At 40.6% G+C, this 14,369-nt stretch overlaps 1 protein-coding gene across 9 annotated transcripts in view; it reads left to right on the forward strand.

Annotated features, from left to right (window-relative positions):
- shank3a (SH3 and multiple ankyrin repeat domains 3a) overlaps positions 1-14,369 on the forward strand; it is a 1,267,872-nt gene that overhangs the window by 616,002 nt on the left and 637,501 nt on the right. For all 9 annotated transcript variants that reach the window (XM_059986981.1, XM_059986984.1, XM_059986980.1 and 6 more), the window contains 3 exons: positions 1,667-1,818; positions 3,630-3,797; positions 6,099-6,215. In XM_059986981.1, the coding sequence (XP_059842964.1) occupies positions 1,667-1,818; positions 3,630-3,797; positions 6,099-6,215 (437 nt within the window). The remainder of the gene's footprint in view (positions 1-1,666; positions 1,819-3,629; positions 3,798-6,098; positions 6,216-14,369) is intronic.

Genomic DNA, 14,369 nt, shown 5'->3' on the forward strand with positions numbered 1-14,369 from the left:
GATGTAAAATCATAGATGAAACCACTTAGAAAGATTGTGTGTAGGTCATTGTATCGAGGAACAGCTGCAACTATGATCAGGTATTGAGCGGATAGACTCCCAGTTAACAAAACCATCTTTCTTTGTACAAGATGTGTCCCAATCAATCGTGGATTTCCCTTTGATTTTCTTGATATTTAATGATGATTCTTGATCTTTCTAATTTAATTTTTAGTTTGTGGCTATATATTACCAATTCCTTGAGAGAATGATGATGTGCCACTCCTTGAATTTTGCAGCCCTCTAGTGAAAGTTCTTTCAGATTGTTGTTAGGTGCTATGTTCTTGGACTTAGACTCAATGTTTGTTGATTCAGAGAAGAATCTGCAGTGTCTGATACTCTAAGTCTGTTTGATGGTAGAGGTAATAGATTTAGGATGTGCAGGTAAGTACTTCAGGTGACCCCCATTTGATGGGCATTTAGATTAAGGAAATTTGCTTTTGTGGAATTTATAAATCACAACCCAGACATTTGTGATACAAAATAAAATGCATGCTTATGGAACATGTGGGGGAAAATGTAAATAATCCAACACTTTATTTTTCAATGTGTTTCTTGACACGTGCAGATGATGTGCCTTCATCTTACAGAAAACTGTGAAATGAACTGTTTCCTAGGGATGCAACCATCTCATAACGTGGAGTTACCTATAACTCCAGGACTGCTGCATTTACTACACATGTCAGCCACATGCGAAATGGTTCTTAATATTTCATGTAGTGCATAGGTTACACATCGGCTTTATTCTGGATAGTACCAAGCATTTTTGGTAATGTAGCTGTAATCAAGTGGCAAGTATTCCATCAGATTGAAGAGTTGTGGCAAGTGGATGATGGAAGAGCCTTAGGAAATGAATCATTCACTACAGGAAACCCAGTCTCTGACAAGTCCAATAGAGATCTGATCAATGGTTCACCCAGGATATCTCACCCAGTCAAAAAGCGCTTTGACGTCAAGAGCAATAATTCACTTCACCTTGAAATTCAGCTCATTTGTTTGTGTTTGGAACAAAGCTATAATGGTAGAACAACTTGTTGGGGAACAAATACCAATTGATAACACTGACAATGGCATTTTTCAGAGCAGGCTAGGTGGACAACAATTAGTCAGATCCAGTATTTCCTTGTTTTAGAGAACAGGTCATACTTGGGGAATTTTTATTTTATTGGGGTATGCCTGTGTTGCTGTTGCATTGAAAAACCTTAACTCCTCATAAACTTTCATGTACATCTACTGTACGTACCACAATATCTACCTATTTAAATAATATGTTTCTCATTGACTTGTACCCTCTAACCCATCCATTTAAACTCTATTTAAAATCATCCCTGATGAAGATTGCAGAGTTTGTCATCAAAACGTCAGTTATAATCAATACCTGTACCCAGCTGAAAGCCTAAGAAGAGTTTATTCTTCTATCTACTCTCATCTTAAACTTCCTGTTTAATCTTATGGAGAAAACTGTTGGATCATTTATAGCTACAATGGCAATATATTTATGAGAACTCCTGATCATTGATTTAATGTTACACTCTACATAAGTTACGTTAATACATTCATTCTTGGTTTTGACTTTGAAAGAGTAATTTACTGATCTAATTCCCATATTACCTGTCACTACTGTCAGAATGTCCATTAACGTTGGCTGCACAATTGGAGAGCACATCTGAAATCATCAAGTTGCTGAAAAGTGGGGGAGCCCATTTGGACTTTAGGACCCGGGATGGATTAACAGCTTTACACAAGGCCGTACGATGTCAGAATCATACAGCACTAATAGTAAGTAGTCAATTCCACACTCCATCAACACTGATCATGTGATTTCATGGCACAGGGATACTTAGTACATGAATTGAGCTGCATTAACAATGTGAACACAATTTCACGTCAACTAGCATTATGCTGCAATACTGGTGAGTACCTGACACTATGGTGCTAGTGAGTCACGAGTTGCACTCTGAAGTGAATGCACAAAAATCACATGGTAATACATGGAGCCACAATATTGCTTTGCCAGTTCCACCTCTTACCACTGCCCCAACCCCCAATCTACACAATTTTGGTGGATTATTGAACATGAGGATCTGAATATTGAAATGAGAGTAAGTCATTTTATCCCTCAAGCCTGTTCTGTCAAATCTGTCTGATTTGTAATTAAACACCTTATTTGCCCTATTTCCATTAATACCTTTGGTTAATAAAAAGTCCTTCAATCTCAAATTAAAATTGACTATTGACCAATATAGTCTAAATTGTTTAAATTTCTGCTGTGCTTTGAATTTTCTAACACAAATCTAAAGCTCCAATTTTCAGTGTATATCCCCTAATTTTAGAATCCTGAATCAGTGCTTCGAATATTTTGAAAGCCAGTCAGCTTGTCCTTTAATCCTCTAAATTCTGAGGTGATGCAATTCTACTTTGAGTTATCTGAACTCATAATTTAATCAGTGGAGTCCAGGTATCACTTTTATAAATTTCTGCTTGTATCCCACCCAAAATATAATGCCCCGATGTGAAAGTGATAATCCAGGTGTGTTTTAACCACTACTTCCAAACTTATTTTCCAGATTTGAAAACCACTCTTCCAGTAATCCTACTCAATGTTTGTGTACTTGCCCAACACGTTTTAATGGATTGAAACAGTTGATCCTTATGTCCAGTAGGTCTCTTGCTGTTCAGCCACTGGGCAATGTTGAACAATGCTGCTCTTAGGTCCTTACTGATGGTAGTATCTGGAAATCTGTATCTATACAGAACGTTAGTTAAATATTTTTAAGGACTAAAGGAGCTAGAGTGGTGTATTGCATTTCCATTAGTGGTGACTCAAAGACAATGCGTGTGTGTTGTATGTTCATGAGATACAGTGATCATTTTCTGATCTTTCAGTCAATTGACTTGATCCTTGCTCCAGGTCTTACACCACCTTTGTTTCAGTATTGAACGATGGCTGCACTGTTAGAGCAATTGCCAGTTAAATTAGAGGATGATCTAAGATCTTATCTCTCACTCTATAGTGGAACTGTAGGATCCTATAACGTATTCAGAAATAGGGGAGTCCTGGTGACCTGGCCAACGTTGATAATAACCAATATCTATACAGTATATATTATCTCATTGTAGACCGACACTTACTTATTATTAATTTACCTTTGTTCCAGACTCTAAAACAAAATAAAAATTTGTTAGAATCCTGAAACTTATGTTTGACCCGAAAGGTTAGAGAGTTCTAAAATACCTCTGCCTTTTCTATGAAAGAATGCTTCTGATGTTACTCTTGAATAGTGTACTTCTGATTTAAGGATTTTGAACCTTCTTTGTAGATGCCTTCAACAAAAGAAGCAATGCCTCTGAAACTTCTCTGTTTAATTCCTTGCACCTAACTGTCTTGTATTTCTTCAATTTATTCAATTGTAAAATAATAACTCTGCATTGTTTGTACTATCCTTAGGAACTATGTTTTGTGAGTGAGCAAATGTTATAAATGTATTGTGCTTGTACATCCTAAATAATAATTCTATTGATTGTACATCATACAATGCTATGTGATACTACATACCTTTGTAACCTACTTGTATGTCTTTTTTATACAGACACTGTTAGATCTGGGTGCTTCTCCTGATTATAAGGACAGCCGGGGTTTAACACCTTTATACCATAGTTCAATGGTGGGAGGAGACCCTTATTGCTGTGAACTGATACTGCATGACCGTGCCAATGTAGGCTGCATGGATGAAAATGGTTGGCAGGAAATCCATCAGGTAAAATGATTGATAGGAAACAGAATGTATGAATGATGCACTGATAACTTGGAAACATGCAATGCAATCTGTTCCTTTCCATTTCCATTCCCATTGAGTTCAATAGCAGGAGCTCACCCATTTTGCTGGAGTTGGAATTGGGAACATAAGATGCCAACTGGAGTATTCAAGAAGGAACTGAGCCAGCTTAAATTTGCAGAGTCAGATGTTTATTTACGTCCTGATATACTCCCAACATAGTAAAGACGGTTGGCAGTTCCTTCTTCAAGATCTTTTGACTAAGCAAAGAATTTGGGAGGTATTTTGTCTTTATGACCCACTGAGTACGACTGAGAGTAAATTGTTGGCAAGTCCTTCATACACAGTGCAAGCCAAGATTCTGTGATCAGTCTTTATAGAAATCATTTATCACATCTATTGGAGGTTATCAGGTGTCATTTAAGTTCTATATAACTATATGCCCAATCTGAACTAAAACTCATTAAAAAACAGCAGATTTCACTTTCTTTACCTACTACATTATTCTCAAGAATATGTTTTTAATTGCAAAGCACATACTGTCCCATTATCTGATGCACTGAGTATGTAATTGAACATTGAATCTTGGGTTAAGTTTGACTGATTGACCTGCACAAAGAAGTGACCATTTTTCTTTACCCCCCTTTGATTGTCATTGATTTCCGTTTAATCTGGCCTCTCGGTTTCATGTTTGTTCAAATGTTGTCTTGATATTAAGGTTTATAATGAAACTTGGAGCTCAGTATTGTTGATAAGTTATTTCTGCATAAGTATGCAACATTGCTAATGGCACCTTGTATCAACTTGCTGCCAATTATAAATAAAACTGTGAGAGTTACTTAACCAAATTGGATATCCTACCTTTTGGAGACAGGATATCCTGGCTAGTTTTCCAAATGATTATTTACGTGGCTTTAACGTAGCAACTTGTTTCAAGCTGTGTCTAATCCTGGAACATTTTTTCAGCATCATGGCACAAATAGCTGAGTCCCTAAGGATTTGTTGCATCAGATACCATCAGACATTACATGGAATTAATCAAATTGGTTGAAGAGCATGCTTTTGGAATAGCGAAAACCTTGAAAATATCGCTAAAAGTACTTTCCTTGAGCAATTCTTGGGATTGAAAGATGGCTTACGTACTTCCAGTCTGGTATAATGGTTCTACATTTTGGCAGGAATAATCCAAATAGAACATACAGGGTAAATGGTAGGGCATTGAGGAATGCAGTGGAACAGAGAGATCTAGGAATAACAGTGCATAGTTCCCTGAAGGTGGAGTCTCATGTAGATAGGGTGGTGAAGAAGGCTTTTGGAACGCTGGCCTTTATAAATCAGAGCATTGAGTATAGAAGTTGGGATGTAATGTTAAAATTGTACAAGGCATTGGTAAGGCCAAATTTGGAATATTGTGTACAGTTCTGGTCACTGAATTATAGGAAAGATATCAATAAATTAGAGAGAGTTCAGAGACAATTTACTAGGATGTTACCTGGGTTTCAGCACTTAAGTTACAGAGAAAGGTTGAACAAGTTAGGTCTCTATTCATTGGAGCATAGAAGGTTGAGGGAGGATTTGATCGAGGTATTTAAAATTTTGAGAAGGATAGATAGAGTTGACGTGAATAGGCAGTTTCCATTGAGAGTAGGGGAGATTCAAACGAGAGGACATGATTTGAGAGTTAGGGGGCAGAAGTTTAAGGGAAACACGAGGGGGTATTTCTTTACTCAGAGAGTGATAGCCGTGTGGAATGAGCTTCCTGTAGAAGTAGTAGAGGCCAGTTCAGTTGTGTCATTTAAGGTAAAATTGGATAGGTATATGGACAGGAAAGGAGTGGAGGATTATGGGCTGAGTGCGGGTAGGTGGGACTAGGTGAGATTATGAGTTTGGCATGGACTAGGCCGAGATGGCCTGTTTCCGTGCTGTGATTGTTATATGGTTATATGGTATAATGGGTTTAGAGATATGACAGGACTCGTCTCCCCTCCCCTTGGTGACTTACTCTCATTGCTAGCCCTCAAGTAGTTTGATTATAAAATCGGTCCAATGTATCTCTTCATATTGTTTCTGTACGTTAATTCTGAAAATTCTTTTTTCTTTAAATTGGTTCTAACTCCCTTAATCAGAGCTGAGTTGCAAAGTTCTAATTCTTTTAAGTCATGTAAAGAAGACAAATAAAAGCAGTCACAGTCAGTGACAGTGGCACTCACAGGCTGAATGATTGATTGAAAATATATCAGTGATAAGCTTCTGAAGTTCTAACTGTCCATTGTTTTGATTCAGGCTTGCCGGTATGGGCATGTGCAACACCTGGAACACCTGTTGTTTTATGGAGCAGACATGAGCACACAGAATGCCTCGGGGAACACAGCTCTGCATATCTGTGCTCTCTACAATCAGGTCAGTCATGGGTGGGAGAAGTCCTGGGAAAGGGCAATTGTGTGATAAAGAAGTGAACTAGAATGGTGAGCGCTTTGAAATCGTGACTCATTGTAGTCATGCTAGAATGTAAGACTATAAGTAGAATGTTAGGTACAGCTTAGGGAAATGTGGCCGAATGCAAGTGGGTAGGATGAGAGGGGAATGAAATAGGAAAGGATGTTGAAAGTCTGGTGTCAAAGCAAATAGGAGAGTTATGAGGGTTAGGTAAGAACGGAGGATGAAAATTTCAAGGCAAGAATGCAGCTGTGAAAGAGTGTGGAGAAGAGTGCAAGTAGAAGAAAAAGTAAGTTAAGGTGATCTTGGAAGCAGGAGGGTGGAATTCATAGAGCCTAAAGCATAAGGCTATGGGAGAAATAGTTTGCAGATAGTAAAGAGACCTGAGAATCCAGAGATCTCTTTGTGCAGCATGTCTGAATTAGAGGAAGGGCCAGGACAATACATCCATTCAAGGTTTCAAAGGTACATTTAATGTCAGAGAAATTATGCATCTTGAACAGGTAGAAGTGGTGGTGGATAAAGCATGAGGGATGCTGGATCTCATCAGCTAATGTTCACATCAAAAAGGCTCTCAGTTTCCTGACACCAACACCTGCTCACTTCAGCACAGGGTAACATAATCAATAATTCCATTCTCCTGGTAGTGAAGAAGATGACATATTTACAGGAAATAACAGCAAACATCTAGAAGTCAAAAAAGTCTGTACCTGTTCAGTATGCTTGAGGAGGGAACATTCACAACTGGATCTAACATGTCACAAAAGATGTAAAGGTCACAGAAGGTGATGTATGCTTCTGCTTAATTCTTCTCCCATTTTGTTTCCCAAGAATGTAACTTGATTTAGAAAATCAAGATCGTTTAAACAAATAATGCATCTATTCCAACTTCCACTATCATCCTAGCTTGTGCTTTTAGTTCAGTTCAGTTAGTCAAACTCAATAGGTCAATAGGATCTAACCAAGCTACCGCAAAACAAGAAGATATCTGTCACCAACAAGAGAACATCTGAAGATGCTGGAAATCCAGGCAATGCACACAAAATCCTGGTGGAATTCAGCAGGCCAGGCAGCCTCTATTGAAAAGAGTATAGCTGTTGTTTTGGGTCGAGACCCTTCATCAGTCCTGCCGAAGGGTCTCAGCCCAAAACTTCGACTTTGCTTTTTTCTGTAGATGCCGATGCTGCCTGGCCTGCTGAGTTCCTCCAGCATTTTGTGTGGGCACTGGATGGTCTGCTTAAAAGTTAGAATGCAGTATAAAAGTGAAGAGGGAAGTTAGTTCCTCTAATGCATTAAGTAATGTATTGAGTTATGGAGTCTATTTCTTACATTATGAAGTTGATGCATCACTCCATGCTAAGACTGTGGGCTCAGCCATTATGCAATGTCTTATCTTGTTGGGAGTTTCAACCATCATGTATCATACTGTGTCTTAATTATATTTTAACACAAGCAATATCGCCACCTTCAATATCTGATTGTTTGATAGCACCAACGAAAAACGTAAATTTTTTGGAGAACACTCACAGTTTGTTACAAGTTCAATGAATATTTTACCAAATATGGCATCTCTATGGTGCTTACTACAGATAATGAGTACAGTTCATGTTGGACAATTTTGTGAGACTCTTCAACAACAGGCATTTTTTATCAGCTCACTTTCTAACAACAAATGGGAAGAAGTTTGTCCCACTGAGACAGGGAAAGGATGACAAGTGAGGTGGCACTTCTAGTCAAGAGAAAGAGGGATGCATGATTTAGGAAGCAATTAAGATTTAAGATATAAGAAAGCTAGGACAGAGCTAGAAGGAAATGTGAGAAGGCCTTGACAAGTAGGATTAAGGGTAAACCGAGGTGTTCTACATGTATGTGAAGAATAGAAGGTTGAAGAGATTGAGGGTAGCACTGGTCATGGATAAAGGGGAAAACATGGCAATAGGTGGAACAGGTTGTGGAGGTCTATAATGAATACTTTGTTTCATTGTTCACCAGGGAGAGGGACTTTAACAAATGTCAGTTTAGCAGAGAACAAGTTACTGTGCTGGAGCATGTCAAGGTTAAGAAAGAGACAGTATTGGAACTTCCAAAAACATTAGGGTAGGTAAATCCTGGGACCAGACAAGGTTACTGTGGCAAACAAAGGAAAAGTTTGTAGGGGCATTAATGATCTTCAGATCCTCCCTGGTCACGGGAGTAGTACAAAAGAACTGGATGGCAAATATTGTTCCTCTGTTCAAGAAAAGAGTAGGATAACCATGGGAAGCATAGCCAGTGAGTTTTATGTCAAAAATGGGCAAACTAATGGAGAAGATTCTTATGGGCAGGAATTATGGGCATTTGGAGAAGCATATTCTTAGTAGTGTTAGTTAATATGGCTTTGTGAAGGGCAGGTAACGCCTTACAAGCCTGACTTTGATGAGGTGACAAAACAAATTGGTGAAGATAGAGTGGTGGATGTGGTGTACAATGATTTTAGTAAAGTGCTTGTCAAGGTTTCCCGTGGTAGACTCATCGAGAAAGTCATGAGGCATAGGATTCTTGGAAATCTGGCTGCATGGATTTAGAATAAGTTTGCCCTCAATAGGCAGAGGGTGGTAGTAATATAAGCATATTCCACCTGGAGGTCATGACTAGTTGTGTTCTGCAGGGATCTGTTCTGGGCCCTGACTCTTTGTTATTTTTATAAGTGACTTGGATGAGAAAGTGGAAGGGTGGGCTACCAACATGCAGATGACATGCAGATTGGAGGCTTGTAGATAAGTGGGGAAGGTTGCTGTAGGCTACATTGGGATATGGACAGAGTGTTGACTTTGGCAGAGAAGTGGTTGATGGAGTTCAGTCTGGTAAAGTGTGAAGAGATATACTTTGAAAGATCAAACTTGAAGGCAGGTTCTACAAGTAAATGGTGTGCAGGAATAGAAGGATATTGGGATACCTGAAAGCTGCCATGTAAGTTATTAGGATAGTTAAGAAGGCATATGGTGTGATGGCCTTCATTAGTTGGGGCACTGAGTTAATATTGCAGCTCCATAAAACTCTGGTTAGACCACACTTGGTCAGATCTATTCATGAAGTTATAGGAAGAGCATGGAAGCTTTACAGAGGATGCAGAGGAGATTTACCACAATGCTGCTTGGATGAGAGATGTCTTATGAAGAAAGATTGAGTGAGCTTAGGGCTGTTCTCTATGAAGCAACAGAGGATGAGGAGCAACTTGACAGAGGTGTACAAGATTATGAGAAACATAGATAGAGTGGACAGCCGACAACTTTGTGAGAGGGCAGCAAAAGCCCAGTGGCCAGAACATGCATGGCATAAAAAAGTTAGAAACCCTTGACCTAGAGAGTGGTGAGTACCTGGAACTTACTGCCTGAGAGAGTGATGGAAGCAGAATCAGGCACTCGAATTGCCTGGGCATAGAAAACTTTAGACTGTGCTGGGAAATGCTTTTGTGAGGATATGAGCCCATTGATCGACATGGTGAACAGTCTGTTTCCATTCTATGTGGCTGTATGACTCAATGTAAAACAAGCCTAGCTGTTTTTATTTCAGAATTCTGCATCTACAAATTTTAGGTTTTCATTTACTGCTGCCTTTATTCAGAACTGATGGAGGACTATTGATCTTTCATCAACTACATTTCTGTCATCACAGATGCTGTCTGACCTGCTGAAGATCTTCAGCATACTTTAGTTTAAATTTCCAATATCTGGAATTTTTTTATGTTTCAAATGAATCTTTTCAAATGAATTTGAAGCAAGAAGGCTGCAAGTGGAGTGTCTGAAGGAATTTCCAGAATGAAGGCATTTTATTACTTCGGTTGAAGAGAGGCAAGACTGTGCAGGCGAATGACATCAGCCAGTAGAGAGCGGGAAAAGTTTAAAAAGAAGACCACCATATACAGCGGGAAGTGTTCGGAGCAGGTAGCGGAGTGAGAGGGCATTGGCTGAAATGGGGCTTCGGCGAAGAACTGATTCACAGAGATTCACAGATAACAGTCTTCGACTTCCCCGGCGGGCTCTTCCCTTTCTCCCGTCCTCTTCCACTAACATTCGTTGCTCTGTCATGGCAGGTGAGCTCAGACCTGTGCCATGCTCCTCCTGTGCCATGTGGGAACTCAGGGAGGCTGACAGTGTCCCTGAAGACTATGTGTGCAGGAAGTGTGTCCGGGAGCAGCTCCTGATAGACCGCATGGTGGCACTGGAGCTGCTCGTGGACTCACTTTGGAGCATCTGAGATGCGGGGAATGTTGTGGATAGCACATTTAGTGAGTTGGTCACACCACAGTTTAAGGATCTAAGGAAAGATAGGGAATGAGTGACCAACAGGAAGATAGTCCAGGAGTCTCCTGCGGTCATCTCCCTCCAAAAGAGATATAGTGCTTTGGAGTCTGTTGGGGGAGATGACTCATCAGGTGAAGGTAGCAGTAACTAGGATGATGGATGGCCCTGCTGCACATGAGAGCAAGAAAAAGAGTTGCAAAGCTGTTGTGGTAGGAGATTCCATTGTAAAGGGAATAGAGAGGAGCTTCTGTGGCCGCCTGGGTGCAAGTTTCAGAGATGTCTCAGAGAGGCTGCAGGGCATTCTGTTGTTCAGGAGGCTTTAAACTAATGTGGCAGGGGGATGGGAACAAGTGCAGAGAGACAGAGGGGTATAAAATGAGGGTAGAAGCAAAAAGTAGTAAGGTGAAAAGTAAAAGTAGCAGGCAGGCAAATCCGGGGCAAAAAGCAAAAAAAGCCACTTTTCAACATAATTGTATAAGGGCTAAGAGTGTTGTAAAAACGAGCCTGAGGGCTTTGTGTGTCAATGCAAGGAGCATTTGTAACAAGGTGGATGAATTGAATATGCAGAAAGGTATTAACGAATATGATATAGTTGGGATCACAGAGACATGGCTCCAGGGTGACCAAGGATGGGAGCTCAACATCCAGGGATATTCAATATTCAGGAGGGATAGACAGGAAAGAAAAGGAGGTGGGGTAGCATTGCTGGTTAGAGAGGAGATTAACGCAATAGAAAGGAGGACATTAGCCTGGAGGATGTGTAATCGATATGGGTAGAGTTGCATAACACTAAGGGGCAGAAAACGCTGGTGGGAGTTGTGTACAGGCCACCTAACACTAGTAGTGAGGTTGGGGATGGCATTAAACAGGAAATTTGAAATGCGTGCAATAAAGGAACAGTAGTTATAATGGGTGACTTCAATCTACATATAGATTGGGTGAACCAAATTGGTAAGGGTGCTGAGGAAGAGGATTTCTTGGAATGCATGCGGGATGGTTTTCTGAACCAACATGTCGAGGAACCAGCTAGAGAGCAGGCCATTCGAGATTGGGTATTGAGCAATGAGGAAGGGTTAGTTAGCAATCGTGTCATGCGAGGCCCCTTGGGTAAGAGTGACCATAATATGGTGGAATTCTTCATTAAGATGGAGAGTGACATAGTAAATTCAGAAACAAAGGTTCTGAACTTAAAGAAGGGTAACTTTGAAGGTATGAGACGTGAATAAGATAGACTGGCAAATGAAACTTAAAGGGTTGACGGTGGAAATGCAATGGCAAGCATTTAAAGATTGCATGAATGAACTACAACAATTGTTCTTCCCAGTTTGGCAAAAGAATAAACCAGGGAAGGTAGTGCACCCGTGGCTGACAAGGGAAATTAGGGATAGTATCAAGTCCAAAGAAGAAACATATAAATTAGCAAAAAAATGTGGCACACCTGAGGACTGGGAGAAATTCAGAGGCCAGCAGAGGAGGACAAAGGGCTTAATTAGGAAAGGGAAAAAAAATTATGAGAGAAAGCTGGCAGGGAACATAAAAACTAACTGTAAAAGCTTTTATAGATATGTGAAAAGAAAAAGATTGGTCAAGACAAATTTAGGTCACTTGCAGTCAGAAACAGGTGAATTGATCATAGGGAACAAAGACATGGCAGACCAATTGAATAACTACTTTGGTTCTGTCTTCACTAAGGAGGACATAAGTAATCTTTCAGAAATAGTAAGGGATCGAGGGTCTAGTGAGATGGAGGAACTGAGGGAAATACATGTTAGTAGGGAAGTGGTGTTAGGTAAATTGAAGGGATTAAAGGCAGATAAATCCCCAGGGCCAGATGGTCTGCATCACAGTGCTTAAGGAAGTAGCCCAAGAAATAGTGGATGCATTAGTGATAATTTTTCAAAACTCCATAGATTCGAGATTAGTTCCTGAGGATTGGAGGGTGGCTAATGTAACCCCACTTTTTAAAAAAGGAGGGAGAGAAAAACCAGGGAATTATAGACCGGTTAGTCTGACATCGGTGGTGCGGAAAATGCTAGAGTCGGTTATCAAAGATGTGATAACAGCACATTTGGAAAGAGGTGAAATCATCGGACAAGGTCAGCATGGATTTGTGAAAGGAAAATCATGTCTGACGAATCTTATAGAATTTTTTGAAGATGTAACTAGTAGAGTGGATAGGGGAGAGCTAGTGGGTGTGGTATATTTAGATTTTCAAAAGGCTTTTGACAAGGTCCCACACAGGAGATTAGTGTGCAAACTTAAAGCACACGGTATTGGGGGTATGGTATTGATGTGGATAGAGAATTGGTTGGCAGACTGGAAGCAACGAGTGGGAGTAAACGGGACCTTTTCAGAATGGCAGGCAGTGACTAGTGGGGTATCGCAAGGCTCAGTGCTGGAACCCCAGTTGTTTACCATATATATTAATGATTTAGATGAGGGAATTAAATGCAGCATCTCCAAGTTTGCGGATGACACGAAGCTGGGCGCGGTGTTAGCTGTGAGGAGAATGCTAAGAGGATGCAGGGTGACTTGGATAGGTTAAGTGAGTGGGCAAATTCATGGCAGATGCAATTTAATGTGGATAAATGTGAGGTTATCCACTTTGGTTGCAAGAACAGGAAAACAGATTATTATCTGAACGGTGGCCGATTAGGAAAAAGGGGAGATGTAATGAGACCTGGGTGTCATTGTACACCAGTCATTGAAGGTGGGCATGCAGGTACAGCAGGCGGTGAAAAAGGCAAATGGTATGTTGGCATTCATAGCAAAAGGATTTGAGTACAGGAGCAGGGAGGTTCTACTGCAGTTGTACAAGGCCTTGGTGAGACCGCACCTAGAATATTGTGTGCAGTTTTGGTCCCCTAATCTGAGGAAATACATTCTTGCCATAGAGGGAGTACAGAGAAGGTTCACCAGATTGATTCCTGGGATGACAGGATTTTCATATGAAGAAAGACTGGATCGACTAGGCTTATACTCACTGGAATTTAGAAGATTGAGGGGGGATCTTATTGAAACATATAAAATTCTAAAGGGATTGGACATGCTAGATGCAGGAAGATTGTTTCTGATGTTGGGGAAGTCCAGAACAAGGGGTCACAGTTTAAGAATAAAGGGGAAGCCTTTTAGGACTGAGATGAGGAAAAACTTCTTCACATTTAGAGTAGTGAATCTCTCTGCCACAGTAAACAGTTGAGGCCAGTTCATTGGCTAAATTTAAGAGGAAGTTAGATATGGCCCTTGTGGCTAAAGGGATCGGGGGTATGGAGAGAAAGCAGATACAGGGTTCTGAGTTGGTTGATCAGCCATGATCATACTGAATGGTGGTGCAGGCTCGAAGGGCCGAATGGCCTACTCCTGCACCTATTTTCTATGTTTCTATTCTGAAAGGGAAGGAGCCAGCTGTCGTGGTGCATGTAGGTACTATTGATATAGGATGAAAGCGGGGTGAGGTCCTACAAGCTGAATTTAGTGAGCTAGGACATAAATTAAAGAGTAGGACCTGAAAGGTAATCATCTCAGGATTATTACTAGTGCCACATGCTAGCCAGAGTTGGAATAGCAGGATAGCTAGAATGTGGCTTGAGTGGTGGTGCAGGATAGAGGGTTTCAGGTTCTTGGGGCATTGGAACTGATTCTGGGGGAGGAGGGACCAGTACCGTCCAGACAGTCTACATCCGGGCAGGGTCGGGATGAATGTCCTAGGGAGATTGTTTGCTAGTGCTGTTGGGGAGGCTTTAAACTAACATGGCAGAGGAATGGGAACCCACACAGATAAGAAGAGGGAAGTGATGCAGAGACCAAAGCTAGGGTTAGTGAAGAAATAAGTAAC

Source organism: Hypanus sabinus, chromosome 13 (assembly GCF_030144855.1).
Source record: "Hypanus sabinus isolate sHypSab1 chromosome 13, sHypSab1.hap1, whole genome shotgun sequence".
Lineage (NCBI taxonomy): Eukaryota > Metazoa > Chordata > Chondrichthyes > Myliobatiformes > Dasyatidae > Hypanus > Hypanus sabinus.